This window comes from Crinia signifera, chromosome 1, assembly GCF_055691185.1.
Source record: "Crinia signifera chromosome 1, ASM5569118v1, whole genome shotgun sequence".
In the NCBI taxonomy this organism is placed as follows: Eukaryota; Metazoa; Chordata; class Amphibia; order Anura; family Myobatrachidae; genus Crinia; species Crinia signifera.
This window is the reverse complement of record NC_139217.1, coordinates 106,415,195-106,433,375: the sequence shown is the minus strand read 5'-3', so window position 1 is coordinate 106,433,375 and position 18,181 is coordinate 106,415,195. Positions and strand designations below refer to the sequence as shown.

General features: G+C 43.5%; 1 protein-coding gene across 2 annotated transcripts in view; it reads right to left on the bottom strand.

Annotated features, from left to right (window-relative positions):
• Positions 1 to 645: 645 nt before the first annotated feature.
• SH3RF1 (SH3 domain containing ring finger 1) overlaps positions 646 to 18,181 on the bottom strand; it is a 139,005-nt gene continuing 121,469 nt past the window's right edge. For both annotated transcript variants that reach the window (XM_083171020.1, XM_083171029.1), the window contains 5 exons: positions 14,406 to 14,576; positions 13,755 to 14,026; positions 7,701 to 8,041; positions 3,897 to 4,228; positions 646 to 2,361 (listed from right to left, as the gene is read on the bottom strand). In XM_083171020.1, coding sequence (XP_083027146.1) covers positions 2,193 to 2,361; positions 3,897 to 4,228; positions 7,701 to 8,041; positions 13,755 to 14,026; positions 14,406 to 14,576 — 1,285 coding nt within the window. In that variant the 3' untranslated portion in view covers positions 646 to 2,192. The remainder of the gene's footprint in view (positions 2,362 to 3,896; positions 4,229 to 7,700; positions 8,042 to 13,754; positions 14,027 to 14,405; positions 14,577 to 18,181) is intronic.

Below are 18,181 nucleotides of genomic sequence, written 5' to 3'. Positions count from 1 at the left end.
ATGTGAACAGCCAGAAGCCTTAAGCTGGCCAATCAGAATAATTTCAGGCCTGAACGCACGATTCCATGCAATGCATTGTGTGTGTTTTGAGGACACAGAGAAATGGGACCAAATCAAATGTGTTTGACACCTCATCCGACCCGATGCGCAGTCCCGAGCACATCGGGTCACACCCTCCAGATTAAACCTGCTGCAGGTTCAAATTCAGCAGTGCTTCCCGCTCCGCCGCCCAGCAAATAGAGCTACAAGCTCCCAGCCGCTGCTGCCTGGATCCCCGCTGCCTGGATGCCTCTGCCCAGACCACGCTGCCCGCCCCCCGCCACCGCAGCAGCTCCCGGGATTACATTGCATGTCATTTATTGCATGTAAAAATGGCACATTAAGTGCCCAATCGCAAGCGAGCCTCCCAGGGAAGCTGCCAGGGGCTCTCAAGGGCAAACTGGTCCGACTTGTAGTGTATGGGGGCCATTGGTGAAATTACACAGATATGATCTACATATAGTGTGTCTGGGAAGCTGCCGGGGAAATCGTGATCTGAAGCTGGTCGTCCTGATGTCTTTACAGTTTAGTACAGAAATGCATACATGGCCGAAACATAGTAAAAATATTTCTTACAATATGAAGTAATGACCTTTCAGTCACATAATCAGTATGAGCTGGAACATATAGCTCACTTTAATGTAAAGACAGACAACAAATTTTCAAATGCAATTTACATAAAAAAAGAAAACGATGCTGGAAACAAGCAGACCTGATAAATTACCAAACTACCTACACTACTAATCATGAAATCACAATATGCATCAACATTATGAGACACTGAAAGCAAAATCTAACTTTAACGAGGAAAACAACCCCAGAGTTTGTTAGTGTTTAACAATATTTAATTCATCATTAAGTTGGGTAGAACGTTGATTGATCACACCGACCACGGGCCGGAAGTAACGCAGTGCGAGGCCCATGTGGCAATCATTTACAACAGGCCTGGCCAAACTGTAGCTTTCAAACTGTTGTGACACTACCCATCCCAGCATGCATTGCCACAGTTTCAGCATTCTCTTATAGCAAAACTATTGCAAGGCATGCTTGGACTTGTAGTTTTATAAAAAGCGGGAGAGCCACAGGTTCCCCAGGCAAAACCGTGCCTTTGAAATGACTGCCATTTAAAAAAGAACATCCGAGTTCGGCCATCATTCTGCATGGCCGCCGGACTACCAACCCATTACATCCCACCCCACAACTGAGACAGCCAATTAATAGTAGAGATGCAAAGAGATGCAAATAATGCTTTTGAGGTCTATGTGAATGATGTACAAAGTCAAGTATATTCCCATATAAGATCAGTCTCACACTACCACCACCACCACACACTATTACACTAAAGTCACAGAACGGTTTTCCAGTAACAACTCCTGCACTGCTGCCGTCGTAATGATTTTCTATGTGCTTGTGCTAATGAAAGAGAAGTTCCGATATCCGGTCTGTGCCTTATTGCAGAGTCAGAGGCTGCTATTAGTAATAGCGTAGAGCCAAGGCCATTGCTAGTGCACTATCTATACAGATTGTAGAACTAGTAAGAGAAACGAAACACATAAACCTACACTCTCTAATAGCAAACACACAAGTACATGTCATTGATGCTTCCATCTCGTCTGTCCTCACAAACATGACACTGCTACGCTGCACAAGACATACATTATATTCCACTGGTCAGAACAAAACAAGATTCTAAAGGCGCAGTATATTTCGATGGTAGAGAAAAGAAACCAGCTTCTCTGTTCTGTGCCATTTCATAAATTAATCATTTGTTATATTTATCATTTCAAAAGATTGCAGTCTAAAAAAAAAAAAGTGATTTAAAAATGTACAAAACGGAGAGGAAGCGAATAAATTATTAGCTAATGCCTTGTAAACATTAGTTTATTTGTTGTTAAGGTAAAAAGGAAAATGATAAAAAATAAAAAGTATAAACCTAAACAGTACAAGGCACAAATGACATGGATAAAACAAAGTCTGGGTTACTAATAGATCAGTGGACGCGTTCCAGTCCTTTCCAGCAACATTTCATAGGGGCTGCATGGCTGCTGAAAGTGTTCCCCTTCAGATCATGTGCTACTGGTGAAGTCCAATGTCTGTATGGAGACAGCTCTGATATGTTTGTGCTCATTTTTGTACGCTACCGAAACAAAAAATTAAATGTTCTCCACAAAGCTGCCTGGAAATAATCCGGTTTTGCCATTTCGCTGAAGCGTGCCTTTGAACCAACCATCTTCACGTTTCCTGTGCACAAATACAATGTCTCCTTCCTTGAGTTCAAGCTCAGCTTCGCTCTGCGGAGGATATGACACCACCACCCTATATCTGCAAGAGAGAGAGGTGCTGTGAGTTTCACGTCATACACACCGGCCTACACAAGCTAGACATCTGGGCCTGACACATCAGCTATGACATAGCAGGAAGCTGCCTGTTTACAGATATCACCGTTGTATCAACACAGTCATAATTACAATTGTAATTGCTGTAAATATCTACAAATGTTATGACTGCTTCTAATTACTGCACTACATACGGAGGCACATATAAGCTGTCAGCGCACATTTATGCAGTACACGACCAAGCTGTTTAGTGCAGCTCAGGAACTTCGCTGTGGCTTTCCCACATCTCTGTAATTACAGATGCTCTGGAATGGGCAGTAGAGTTTTGTGTTACAATAGCTCTCTGGTTATTAGTGTCCTTAGAAACTAGCTGCAAATGTGTGGAAACGTCTGCATTGTCCGGACCGTGCCCACCCAACGCTGCACCATTGCCCTGTCGACACGCCCCCCCCACTGAAGTATAACATTGAATAAATATGACCGCAGTTTAAGGGCTCTCTCATCCACGTTGCGGCATGCGGGCACGCTCAAATTACTGAAAATCACCTAATAGGGATTTTCGATAGCCAGCGTTGGAAGCTGAATTAGCCCCAATATCACAATTTTCTGCTTTGCAGCCCAAACTATTGAGGGCGGGGGGAGGTTGTATGTGCCAAATCATCTGATTTGTTGCAATTTGAACAATGCAAATTTGGGCTCTGCATTGCACTGGGCTAGACAGGGGTTTTGTATCATACTGGGCTGGCCAGAATGCGGGCTCTGCATTGTACCAGTCTGGTCAGAATGCGGGCTCTGCATTGTACCAGTCTGGTCAGAATGCGGGCTCTGCATTGTACCAGTCTGGTCAGGATGCGGGCTCTGCATTGTACCTGTCCGGTCAGAATGCGGGCTCTGCATTGTACCTGTCCGGTCAGAATGCGGGCTCTGCATTGTACCTGTCCGGTCAGAATGCGGGCTCTGCATTGTACCTGTCCGGTCAGAATGCAGGCTCTGCATTGTACCTGTCCGGTCAGAATGCGGGCTCTGCATTGTACCTGTCCGGTCAGAATGCAGGCTTTGCATTACACCAGGCCAGCCAGAATGTGGGCTCTGCATCGTACCGTGCCAGCCAGAATGCAGGCTCTACATCGTATGGGCCCAGCAAATATTCAGGCTCTATATCATACCAGGTCAGCCAGAATGCGGGCTCTGCATATTAAAGATAGGCTGGTGAGAGTCTTTGTTGGAATGGGGGAAGAGAAAGAGTGGGGAAAGTACATATCATGTAAAATATGAAAACAATGTTGCTGTGCTCCTGTCCCGATTCAGCTGCCCTCACTACCCCTCGTGGGCAATGCCAGCCGCAGCACTGAAGGGCCAGCCTGTACCGGACATTGCTGCAGGCCTCTTCTGGTAGAAAACATAGTTATTACAAATTCTGCTTGTGAACGTAAAAAGAATATACTCATAAATAGCAAGTATATTTCTGCTGGTTCGACTTTTTGTAATTTGCACATTTTCATAGATAAGGATGATAATTACCTTTCACAGACAACAGGCCGGGAATCATTTAGCACGGGGCCCAGTGAGGAGCAAGGCTGTCTTGGTGGAGGAGCTATAGGAACATTGAGATCCACCAAACTTGTTTTGCGGTTCTCTTGTGCGAGAGCAGAGCCAGATACAGCTTCACAATCCACAGTGCAGGCAGCTGCCCGGCCACAGGCGTTGACAATATCAGGTCCTACTGCTCCTTCCAGAGATGACTCTGTAGCTGCCTGTTCCAGTTCTAGAGTGGGTGAGTGAGGTGGAGATACACGGGGCTTTCTTTTGGTGGAGGCACCGGACAACAACTTCAGCAAACCTTTTTTTTCCTTCTGTACAAAAAGGAATAATTGTCATGGTTATAGCATATTTCAATAGAGGATATATATATATATATATATATATATATTAAAAAAACATCCACGGTGTCCCCTGGCAGCGACCATCGGATTAATCTTCGGCGGCATCCTCAGTCCCAAGGATGCATTGCACCCGCGCAATGCATCCTTGGGACCAGGGATGTAGTTTATGCCGAATCCGTGGACACCGGGGGACTAGACGAGTATGAAAAAAAGGTGCAAGGGGGGAGTCAGATAAAAAAAATCCCCATATATTCTGAAAACTTACAGTTTTCAGAATATTTCGGTTTTGGGATATCCAGATAAGGAATACTCAACCTGTAGTAGTCTATGGGCTTCTAATCAGTAAAGGTAAATTTAGGGGTCACAATAGTGTCAACTATAATCCTCCCTGGTCCTTCACTAGGACTGGCTCTTATCGAAACCCGTCTCTAGCATAGAAAAACATCACATCGGCTTCAAAAATGTGAATAGTGATAAATATGGGGCATAGAGATTTCTAGGCAGAGATATGTAATGCGTTACATGTGCCCTATGAGGAACTGCATTTTTAATAACAAAGCATTCTTAGGCAGTTGTGCTGTCTTGTAAAACATAATTGCTCTATTATGAGTTGAAACATTACTTTTAGAACTGCTTGTACATGCAACATTAAGCACTTACGTTTAAGGGAAACTATAGCTGCTGGGGAGAGACACAATCACTTACATCTAATGAAATAACGCCATAATATGTGAGTATTGCAGTTCTTTCTGGGAGATTTATTCTGCCCGTTACTTAAAGCACACAGCGCCAGCACCCAGGAGCTGATGTACAGGGCACGGCATGGATGACTTGGACACAATAAGGCTCTCTTTGTTCCATTAGGTTATCAGAGAAAAAAAGCTTCATAGATAAGTTCTTTTAATTGCTAATATGGTGTTTGGCAATAAGACTGATGTGGGCAGTCCCAGATATTCAGGATTTGATGCTGGAGATTTGGGGGCTGATGTAGAGTTGGAAATAAAACCTGCTTACATAGGCAGGTATTCAATGCTGTGGGTGAGCGGCTTCCTGCTCTCTGTCACCACTCACCCTGTCAGTATTTAATGCAGCCCCCTCATACGCCAATTTCCCCTCGCTCCATTTTTTGAGCGAGGGGGAATTGGCGTATGCGGCTCCAGAAGCAGCGAGACTCGCGGCTAAATACAGCGGAATCGCTGCATTAGCCGCGGGTCTCGCTGTTTTGGGGAATTCTCACCATCCTGTGACGGCGAGGTTTTCCTCAGAACGTTGAATAGAGCGAACGGCCGGCGCGGGGGTTAAACAGCGAGGATCGCTGCTTTTCTGCAATCCTCGCTGTTTAACCCCCTCACCGGCCGCATTGAATACCTGCCATAGTGTATCTTACCAAGCCCTTGTTGGTCCACCGTGGTGGATTTCCCACTAGACAGAGGCACCTGCCTAGGGGTGCAATCTATGAAGACCCCAGTGGCGTAACTATGAAAAATTCTCCCCCCTGCAACAAATTTTTGCTCCCCCCCCACCCGGACCCCCTCCCCAACCCCCTTACCCCTCCACATAGTGCCGCTGCGTCTGCCCCGGGACCATCCGCCGGCTAATCAGTCTGCGGTCCGGCTCTGGCTCCCCCTGCTCTCCCGGCTCCTGATGCCATAAAAAATGTGTCACTCAGAAAATGGCTGCCCCCATACAGCAGACCGTTTTTAAGGATGCTAGAGGAGGCCTCCGCCTCCTGCAGTATGGGGGCAGCCATTTCCAAAAACGTTATGCAGCATGGGGGCAGCCATTTTCTGTGTCACATTTTGTATGGCAGCAAGTGGAGATAAAGTACCAACCAACCAGCTCTTAGCTCTCTTTTATTAAACAGCCTGTAAACATGGCAGTTAGGGACTAATGACTGATTGGCTGGTACTTTATCTTTCTATTATTTTTTAATACTTAATACAACTTTATACCTTACTATGATATGTTTTCCCTATGCCTGGGTTCTGGTTGATCTCTTGATGACTGACAATCTGCCTATTTTCAGCAATAAGTAATTAATTTAAAAAAACGGATCTGATGTTTGCTATAAAAGTGTAATAAGTGGTCCTGTTCTATGACATTTTCAGATTTAAAAGTGCTTAAAAAACAAATTACATGTAATGTAACCTTTCCAATACTGGCAGAGTAGTGAGCAATGACAGATTCAGCAGCTGAACTAGTTGGTTACAAGCCAGCTTTGAAGTGAGCAACAAGAAGGTAAAAATGTCATGGCTAAAGGTGCATACACACTGAGCAATATTGCTCGGCTTGTATAGACAGCGATGGTGGATGAAAATCCCTCATTGCTGAGCAATTTTTGTCCATTTTAGTGATTTTCTTGTATGAAAAGGCATGATAATACCAGCAGATGAGTGGTCTGGGCAGCGATGCGGGAGCCTCATGGCTGGCCCATACACACTGGGTGGCTGTTGAGCGGAAATCAGCTCAAAAGACAAAACTAAGCTGCTTTCAGTTCAAAGTCCCCCAGTGTGTATAGGACTTACCAAGGAACTAATGCAGAGTTGAATGTATGCCCCTTTGTGTATGGCCATGGGACTATAACAACTTGTTTCTGATCTCCTGATCTATTGTGAGAGTAGCTGTGGAATAGCGGGATATAAGGTACCAACAGTTACTTTCTGTTAGATGACCAGAACCACTTTCCACTGATACACACTAGCCAGTCTGTAAAAGAGTAGCCGTATCTCAGAGCTGTAGACATAGGTTGGTTACAGTCAGTTACATCACTATAGGGGTGCAGGCCACACCCAGGTGTCACCAAAATGCCATCTCCTCCAGTGACAGGAGCTGGATACAGCTGTGTGACATTCTCCGGGAAGCACTCCATTCCTATAGCAGAGGAAGAGCTGGCAGTGCTGGCAGACCAGTCCCCGGGGTGGCCCAGCACCTCTGGGGATTTACTGGATGAAGGCTTGAGGAAGATGGCTTCAAAATGAGCTGCCGCCTGCTGTTTGCCTTAATCTTTGCAGCCACAAGAGCCCGGCTACCAATTGGCCGCACATCAGTCAATTAGAGTCAGATCTTTACTGCACCACATGCACTACAGGTATGCTTGGCATAAAATCCCTTTAATCAGGTATACATAAGAATTATACAGGTTCTGTGGCTGTAATGCAGGCTTGAAGTCAGCCCGCCAAATTACCATGGTCATTCATGTGTCCTGATGAAAGGGAGATTATGGCAGCCTAAACTATAGCCAATGAAATGTATGAAGTGGGAGAGGGGAGGACAATGGATCTGGTAAAAGACAGCTGAGTTGATAACGAGAGGGAGTTGGGACCTACTGTAGTACTCAACTGTGTGTCTATTATTAAATCAACAGTGTAAGAACTTTTACTATAAAAACAATAACGTCATTTATTATGAAAGCAAATCAACATTTGTCACACTGAACACTCACCTTGCTATCCTTGTCTTGCTTATTAGCAGCAGAGTTTAGTGGTGCAGAGGCATTATCAGGAGATACGGAACAGCCGGAGACTCCAGGGCCAGATTTCCAGCTGCAATCTGCCTCCACAGATGGTGCACAGCTGCTGGAAGGACTGGCAGCCATTGGGACATTTTGTCTGTTGAGATTCATGGCAGCATTGATGTAAGCCACTGAACTAGAGAGTGGAGGCTGCACTTGCTGGGCAGAGGTGCCTTGTTGGCTGCTGCCAGTTGTTTGGCTAAGGCAAGATGAGTTCTGAGCCTGGATGGGAGTAACTGCAGCCGTTGGTCGCTCCTGACTGTGTGCAGCAGCTGTGAAATAGGGGTAAAAGAAGCAGAAGGGTGTTCAGCCAGAGTACAGAGATTGGTACTGCCTGACCATCTTTACAATGTTTGTTGATATGCAAAATGAGAGCATTCATCAACAGTGTAGTAGGATACCCAATCCCAACCACTCTCAGCTGATGCAAAAATGTACCTGGTCACCACTCGGTCACCTTTCTATACTTTCCATAATCCCGGTCCACAAAATAAAAAACTTTAGCCGTTGACTAAACAAGAGGCGCTCTATCTGTAGACATTGATTTGTGGGCTACTATTTCTTGGGCAATAATTATACCAATAACCTCTATATTGATCAATATTAGATAGTAGAGCTTATTATAATTATTGTGGAGTGTGCTTCGGCACTGTGTTTTCACTTTCTTTCCAGTCAAATGTCTACCAGGAGAATGGTTACCAGGTTACATGCAACGGTATTCTAAGCCAATCTGAGTATGAGAGGATTACACACCAGCATATACCCAATCAGAGTATTAGAATATCCATGAGTTGCACACTAGCATATACCCAATCAGAGTATTAGAATATTCATGAGTTGCACACTAGCATATACCCAATCAGAGTATTAGAATATTCATGAGTTGCACACTAGCATATACCCAATCAGAGTATTAGAATGTTTATGAGTTGCACACTAGTATATTCCCAGAGTATTAGAATGTTCATGAGTTGTACACCAGCAGATACCCAGAGTATTCAAATGTTTACAGGATTATACACAAGCAGATAGCCAATTGGAGAAAAGGTTGAGTCTTCCATATCAGATATCGGATTCTTCTGTATTTTGGAATATTTGCATACCATAATGAGATATTTTGGGGATGGAACCAAAGTCTAAACACAGAATGCATTTATATAAGGTTTCATTCTACACATAGTCTGTAATTTTTGAAAAACAATATTTTTGAATAGTTGTGATCATGATGCAAAGTTTGTGTATATACACAAAATTCATTACACCTTAAACACATAGCCTGAAGGAGATTACATACAATAGTTTCAGTAATTGTGTGCATAAAACACAGTTCACGTACACTGAACCATCAGGAATCAAAGCTTTCCTTATCTCAGTCATGCTTAAAAATATATTTTGGAATTTTGTATATGGGCGTCTCAACCTGTCATAGGATTGCACACCAGCACATAGCGAGAATGGTCACAGGATTCGCACCAGTACATAGACATTCAGAATGACAGAATGGGCACAGGGTTACACAACAGCACATAGCCAATCAGACTATCAGGATGGTCATAGGGTTATACACCATCAGATAGCCAATCAAAATATCAGAATGGTCATAGGATTGCGCACAGCCAATCAGAATATTAGAAATCTTTTAACAAATCAAAAATGAAAACAATCAACTGCATATAATAGGCTGTGAGTGAATTCTAGTGAGTTATGTCCATATTTTTTAAGCGACAATTTGAATTAAAAGCTGCGCTAATAAAAATGTGCACCAGGGCTGAAATCAAATATTGCAACACATGTATATAATCAAAAATATATATCTATTTATTATGGTGATATATTATATGGTGACATATTATATTCTATGGTGAATATTATAACAAGGTTTCCACTTTTAAGTAACTGCCTTTGAATGTAATTGGCTGTTATATCGTTTTCAGGCGGTGATTGCTTGTAAAAGAAAATCCTTCCTAGATACGGTTGCAGACCTGGCCGTTTAAATACCTGTGGTGCCGGGCCTTGACACCCACAGTGCAGATTACCATGTGCTGAGAGTCTATGGACGTGCAGGCGCCGCATCACTCACCCACGACTCATGCTCCGGCTCAGCCCGAATAGTAAAATGCCAGACAAGTAAATCAGAATGGACAGCTTACAGTATGTGTCCTTTCACATGGGACGGTCACGGCTGTCCCGTCCGAACATGACAGTACATTACACAGGCAGATGGTGCCTTTCACACACACAACATTATTTTGTGTGCTGCTGCTGCAGCTTACCCCACCCTAACTTGACATCACATTGAAACCCCACCCCCACAACATGGCAGAAATAGATGTAGCTATATCTTATACATTTTATGTTATGTATTTTTGTTATAAGCACAACATTTATCCTGCTAAAAAACAGTGCATGTGAAAGGCTTTGCCGTCCAGCAAAAAACGGATAAAGTTTGTCTGGCTTTTTGCCATCCGATCAAAACCGGAGTATTTTTAAATAGCCCCAAGGCGATGCAGGGAGAGGGCCAGTGTCGGTGTGCTCGAAAGCAGTCTATGGCTGTAATCTCAGCAATTGGTAAAGGTCACTGGATCAGCTGGCAGTAGCAGTAGAAGTACCTAGAGTCAGGGCAGATGCGGACCATAAGGTGTTATAAATAGATATATATTTCTGATTATATACATGTGGTGCGATACTTGATTACCGGCCAGGTGCCCATTTAGAGCATTTTTGTTGAGGTACATATTTTGGAAGCGGCGCTTTATTTTCCAGGCAAAATTTGCCTTGGAAATAATTGCCGCTTTAAAAATATGGGCATACTTGCCAGAATTCCTGCTCAGCCTGCATCTCACAGTGTATTACATAAAGCCCTACAAAGGAAACACGCCTATACATATTTTTAGGCATATTTTTCTTTAAATTGCATTGAAAAGAATGATATTATAGAGAACGCATCCTTTGCCACCAGGACTCTGTATGCATCCACTATTTTATACATTTTACAGTATATGATGTACTTTTCCCTGCACATTACTGTTAACTGGATGGCTGACCGACAATGTCTAGATCGAAATAAATAGGCTGACACTAAAAGGTCCACATGTACAAGATTGAATTGACAATAGGTCAACCCATGCGAAAGGTCAACGAGGAAGAACTTGACGTGAGTTTAGGATTGTTTTCCATTTTTTAAAACGTTTTCCTACTTTTCCATCCTCAGGGATTCTGATTGGGAATGGTAAAGTGTGCAGCATGGCAAGCAGAGGGAGTATTGTGAGTGGATGTGGTACACGTGGTCAGGTGTCGAACCACAAAAAACGTGGAAAACTCATGTCGACCTTGTGTCAAGGTTGGCCTTGTCCATGATGATCTTTTGATGTTGACCTAGACCAGGCATGACCTAGACCAGGCAAAGTTGTGAAACTACAAGTCCCATCATGCCTTGCCACAATTTTGCTATTAGGGAATTCTAAAACTATGGCAAGGCATGCCGGGATGTATAGTTTCACAACAGCTGGAGGGCCACAGTTTGGACATGCCTGACCTAAACATTGTCTGCGAGCTATACCACACCCCACATTACTAATGTTCAAGTTTAACAATGTGCAGGTAGTAGGCCCATAGAGTTTCCAATGAACAACAATATTACCAGCTGCTTAATATAATTTAATTTGTTTTTACAGGCCTGCCCCAGAAACGCCAGTGTTTGTTTTCCTTTTTATTATTAAGGCGTACGGTTTAGGATGATTTGGGCAGAGCTAGTTAGTCCAATAAATTTAAATGACCATATGAGAAAATAACAATGTTTTCTTAGCTTTCTTTTATTGCTGCTCTTTGCTGGGTTTATTCTCACATTTGGTTGAACAGTCATTCAAATATTCAATATTCAGTGCAATAGTAAAACTTGATATTTAGTACACCCTTTGACTGAACTCGCAAAGAATTTAAAGAGCTAAAAATATATATTTTACAGTTTCATCAATTTGTTCTTTGGAGTTTAATAAAGAGATCTGTAAATTAAAGGCATAGGAACAGATGTATGGGGCTATAAAAGGAATTCTCTTACGTCTAAGGCTCCCTTTCCAGCTGTAAAACAGATTTGACAATATCGCTTTGGGTAATGTATTCTAGATTGCTCAGGCATTTCTAACAATGATTATAAAGAGACTCTTGTCAAGAAAAAACAAAATGGATAAATAAAAATCAGGAAAAAAAACTCACAAAGGAACACTTTAACAATGTAGCAATTCTAAAACATAAGGCAATAACGTAGCCATGGCCACAATACTCATAGGGGGATGTCATATTAGAAGAAGGGATTCACCAATGCTAATTGGTTTGGACAAAGCTATCCTATTAGCTCTGATGCTGGCATCCCTTCTCCCTGATAACCACCGTTATCGGGTAATATGCTTTGTGTGAAGCAAGAGCCAGGACCAGCGATAACACATGGGATCGGGGACTTAAGGCGCCCATACACTACTGCAATTTGGTCCCATTTGACCCAATTCCGACAGATTGGGTCGATAAAAACAGACCAAATCACATATGTTTGACACCCCATCCGACCCATTGCACGGTCCCATGCGGATCGGATCAGATCAGATCCTAGAGATTGAACCTCCTCTGCCCATAGGATCTATCGGATCGGACCCATCAGCGGCACATCGCACACAATGCTTTTGTATTAGGTCTGATCCAATAGATCTTATGTGCAAGGGGGGCATCAGGTCAACCGGCAGCTGCTGAGTGAGTGGCAGTGGTGCAGACGGCAGCGGGGCAGGTGGCAGCTGCTGAGAGGATAGCAGTAGGTCTGGGTGGCAGCTGCTGAGCATGCACCAGTGGGTCCGGGCGGTGGGGTGGACGGCAGCGAGTCCGGGCAGGAGAATTAAAATCAAAGACTGGCACGACCGTTGATTGGCTGAGAGAGCGGCTGACAGGTTTTTTTTTTTTTTTTTATTATTCTGGCCCCCGTCACTGCTGCAGCTCCCTGGGAAGGCCCCCATACACTACAATGATATATCTGACAATGAAATTGGATGCAATTTCCCTTCAACTCCCCCTAGACCTTAATGGGAGTGATTCCCGCAGATTTGGTACTTTGGTGTCACTTTTTGCATAAGATATATCTCATGCAATTGATCAAGCCGAGATAAATCACGAGATATATTTTACAATTGCACCATAAGATATATCTGATGGGCTGGATTAGGGGGTAAATGGACTGGAAATGTCAGTTAAACTTCCTGTGATATATCTCATGCACAAAAAGCACTCCTTTTTCCATCCGATTCCGATAAATCACAGGTGCAGGGGCTCCTAGCCGACACTTATGGGACCGTGCATTGGATCGGATGGAAAACACAAATGATGTTGTACTTTTTAAAAAATGTATGTGCGCTCCTTCTTTTCTCTTTTTCCACATGAATCCCACCGTTTGGGCTCGGCTAAGCCCTTAGCGGGAGTTGAGCTGCACCTTACAGATCACATATATCAGGACGGATTTTACCTTTTGTGTGCAACCAAAACAATCTAGCACTTTCTGTAAAATGAAAGGGGACCTGTTCTTAGTAGCAACTTTTTCACTTTTCTCTTTAGGTTTGATACGTCTCCCCTTAAATAAACATAATGTGACTTATTTGGAAAGTAGGATTTTTTAATTTCAGAAATATAAATAGTTCCTCAATGTTTCCACCAGTAGAGCATATATAGTCGCCCCCGCCCCCCCCCCCCACCCCGAAAAAAAATTATTATTACAATGGTTCGTGCTCTTAACATTGTTTATTCTCCATACATTTGTACAACCATGTAAGATTGTATTTGAGTGGTTTTCACTATTCTAGTGCTGATTGGACCATTCTCTGAGTTTACTCTTTTGATTTCTGTTACAATCTTACTATGGGTTATATTAATTCTCTCTGTGACTTTCCTAATAAAACGCATTAAAAAAAAAAAACACTAAAAGAAGAAATAGGACGTTGTATCATTGGTTACCTGTCCGGACAGCATTGCGGGCTTGGTTTACAGTCATTTGGCCACTCATGTGTATCAGGACCTTGGCTTGTGGGCTGGTTTGGATATGAGTTCCGGGAACGACTGCCGGAGGAACACCATTCGAGTTAACAGTTTTGCAGAAGTCTACTCCGTTTCCTTGTAACTTCTGGCACGGTACTCCGCTAGAGCATGGGGCTACCATGTTCACTATTTGCGTGCCTATACCCGCCGTCGCCATAGCAACTTTAGTGTGTGTTCCAGTTGTTAATGCCCTTAAAAAATTAGAAATAGTTAATCACCTTTTTGGTTTCCACAGTTCTCTGCGTTGTAAATTAATTTTGTTATTTACATATTATGGAATATGTTTAAGATGTCACCATCCTATAACTTTACAGAAAAAATTCCATAATCACTATTATTTATGCCATTGTGTGTCATAATTATGGAAAATGAAAGCTCACAGTTTGGGTTTGTTTTCCATACAAAGCCTGCTGTTAAAGGCTAAGAAATTAAATGCATAGCAAAAGATTTGTACAGCATTAAAACATGGAAACTCTTTTATCGTAATACATTCAGATATAGCACCTGATGTCAGTTAGGAAATAAACATCAGATTATTTCATTATTTATCCACACGTTCACATAATTTACCTTGTGACAGGAGCAACGTAGTTCCCAGGGAATACTCCAATCTTACTGGTGTGCATGGAAGTGCCTTTGAACCAGCCATCCTGACAGCGTTCAAATACCAGAAACATTTCACCTTTCCGCAGCTCCAGTTCATCCTCCTTACGTGGGAAATATGGATAGATTGCCACATACCTGAGCAGGAACAATGAAACTGCATTTCAATCACGTTCCCCATGATTCAGAGATAAGAGTAAAAACAAAAAAAATAAAATAAAAAAAGGAGCAATAACACTGGGGCAGATTTAAATTGTGTACAGAGATTTAGGACGGTATTTAATCCCCAACAGTCAGATTCCCGGCCCATTTTCACCCAGCTGGACGGAAACCCGACAGTCTGAATTCAATGTTCCGGCTGTCGAGTGTTGGAAAGTGGGCGTGTCGGTGAAAAAGGTGCGGATTGTCAAAAGACGGCCGTGAATTCGACAATCCACTGCTGTTTCCATCTAAACAGATCAGACTTGTTTAAAAAGTCAGATCTGTGGTCAGAATCTGTCTTCAATGCTGTCAGAAATGGCAGAATTCCCCCGATGGAAATAGCCGGCAATATTAAAGACACCCCTCTTAGAGTTAGGAAGGGATTTTTTCTATATTAAATCTAAATCTTAGCTTAAACTCAAAAGCTGCAGAGCTACATGCAAAAGCAGCCAGTATTGTCCCTGCATTCGAAAGAATAAATACATTTGCACCATATTGTGACACGGTCTGTTCCAGGAGCAGATTGCTCAATTATTGCCCCTCTTGTTTTATTTACTCCTTATTGTAAACAAGTCCCTGTCTGCATGTTAGCTAATCAATATATGCGATTCTTTATAAACTGCTTATACAGTCTCTTTATACTAGGAACCATGTCTGGTACATGACGTGACAAACTAGGCAGCCATTTTGAATTGCATCATGGACATATCAAGATTTCAAATAGGACATCCTGGAAGCAAATCGTTTATCTACATGTGATTTATTGACTTGCTTTATATATGTCACTTACAGTTCCATTTCTATTAGTAAAAAGCAATGTAATGGTTTGTGATAAATGAAAATTGGTAAAAAGACCTGTCCAGCATCTTACTCAAGGCACTTAAAACAACAAGATGCACAGTCAGATAAGATGAATGAAAGACATTTTGAAGATAATGGTCTTAAGGTCCCATAATTGAGATCAGTTTGCATCTGCTAAGTAGTAATGTCACAGGAGACCGTTACATCACATAACCTCCAATTAATCGCTGACTATATTTGTTATCTCCTGTGATTATTTTCTAAGCAGTACAAGTGGTGCCTAATGTGTATTTAATGAAAAGACGTCTTATGTTTTTAATAACCACATGTTAATTGTGATTTGCAATCCGTAACAAACTATGCTTAAGTGCCATTGGCGCAGCAACAGTCACATCAATGGGCCCGATTCAGACCCGATCGCTGTGCATGCATGTTGCTTGCTAGCGAAGAAATGCGACCACTTTTTTCCTCAGCTAGCCGTTCACAAGGTGATCGACGGGAAGTAGGCGTTTGTGGATGGTAACCAGCCATTTAATGGGAATGTTTAGGAAAACGCTAGGCGCTCCCAAAAAAAGACACTGAGTGTCAGGGAAAACGCAGGCCCGTGTGGGGAGGGTGTGCGTTGTATATGCCTGTATACATTGCAGCCGGGGAGTAAGTCTCTGTCTACTCCTACCTTGTGATGACTGGTGCCCAGTGAAAAAATCCTTCAATGGTGATCTTGCTGCGGAGGATTTTGGAATTTTGTTTTGGTCGCCCAGGAATTTTATTATAAGCAGGCACATCCAATCACACAGCGAGCACATCAATTCGCAAGGCGGGATTTTACTCCGATTGTAGCGGCAGCTACCTGATTGCTGAATGCTACTAATTCACTCAGCAGCGATCCAATCTGTATTATCAAAACGTCCCTGCAGGACAAGAATTACCCTGACCCCACCAACAGCAGTCACAGCAATGTCAATGCAGGACAAGAATTACCCTGACCCCACCAACAGCAGTCACAGCAATGTCAATGCAGGACAAGAATTACCCTGTCCCCACCAACAACAGTCACAGCAATGTCAATGCAGGACAAGAATTACCCTGACCCCATCAACAGCAGTCACAGCAATGTCCCTGCATGACTAGAATTACCCTGACGCCACCAACAGCAGTCACAGCAATGTCCATGCAGGACAGGAATTACCCTGACCCCACCAACAGCAGTCACAGCAATGTCCCTGCATGACAAGAATTACCCTGACCCCACCAACAGCAGTCACAGCAATGTCAATGCAGGACAGGAATTACCCTGACCCCACCAACAGCAGTCACAGCAATGTCCCTGCATGACAAGAATTACCCTGACCCCACCAACAACAGTCACAGCAATGTCAATGCAGGACAAGAATTACCCTGACCCCACCAACAGCAGTCACAGCAATGTCCCTGCTGGACAAGAATTACCCTGACCCCACCAACAGCAGTCACAGCAATGTCCCTGCTTGACAAGAATTACCCTGACCCCACCAACAACAGTCACAGCAATGTCAATGCAGGACAAGAATTACCCTGACCCCACCAACAGCAGTCACAGCAATGTCAATGCAGGACAAGAATTACCCTGACCCCACCAACAGCAGTCACAGCAATGTCCCTGCTTGACAAGAATTACCCTGACCCCACCAACAACAGTCACAGCAATGTCAATGCAGGACAAGAATTACCCTGACCCCACCAACAGCAGTCACAGCAATGTCAATGCAGGACAAGAATTACCCTGACCCCACCAACAGCAGTCACAGCAATGTCCCTGCTTGACAGGAATTACCCTAACCCCACCAACAACAGTCACAGCAATGTCAATGCAGGACAAGAATTACCCTGACCCCACCAACAGCAGTCACAGCAATGTCAATGCAGGACAAGAATTACCCTGACCCCACCAACAGCAATCACAGCAATGTCCCTGCTTGACAGGAATTACCCTGACCCCACCAACAGCAGTCACAGCAATGTCAATGCAGGACAAGAATTACCCTGACCCCACCAACAGCAGTCACAGCAATGTCAATGCAGGACAAGAATTACCCTGACCCAATCAACAACAGGCACAGCAATGTCAATGCATGACAATAATTACCCTGACTCCAACAACAACAGTCACAGCAATGTCCCTGCATGACAAGAATTACCCTAACCCCACCAACTACAGTCACAGCAATGTCCCTGCATGACAAGAATTACCCTGACCCCACCAACAACAGTCACAGCAATGTCCCTGCATGACAAGAATTACCCTAACCCCACCAACTACAGTCACAGCAATGTCAATGCAGGACAAGAATTACCCTGACCCCACCAACAGCAGTCACAGCAATGTCAATGCAGGACAAGAATTACCCTGACCCCATCAACAACAGTCACAGCAATGTCCCTGCATGACAAGAATTACCCTGACCCACCAGCAACAGTCACAGCAATGTCCCTGCATGACAAGAATTACCCTGACCCCACCAACAACAGTCACAGTAATGTCCCTGCATGACAAGAATTACCCTGACCCCACCAACAACAGTCACAGCAATGTCCCTGCATGACAAGAATTACCCTAACCCCACCAACTACAGTCACAGCAATATCAATGCAGGACAAGAATTACCCTGACCCCACCAACAGCAGTCACAGCAATGTCAATGCAGGACAAGAATTACCCTGACCCCATCAACAACAGTCACAGCAATGTCCCTGCATGACAA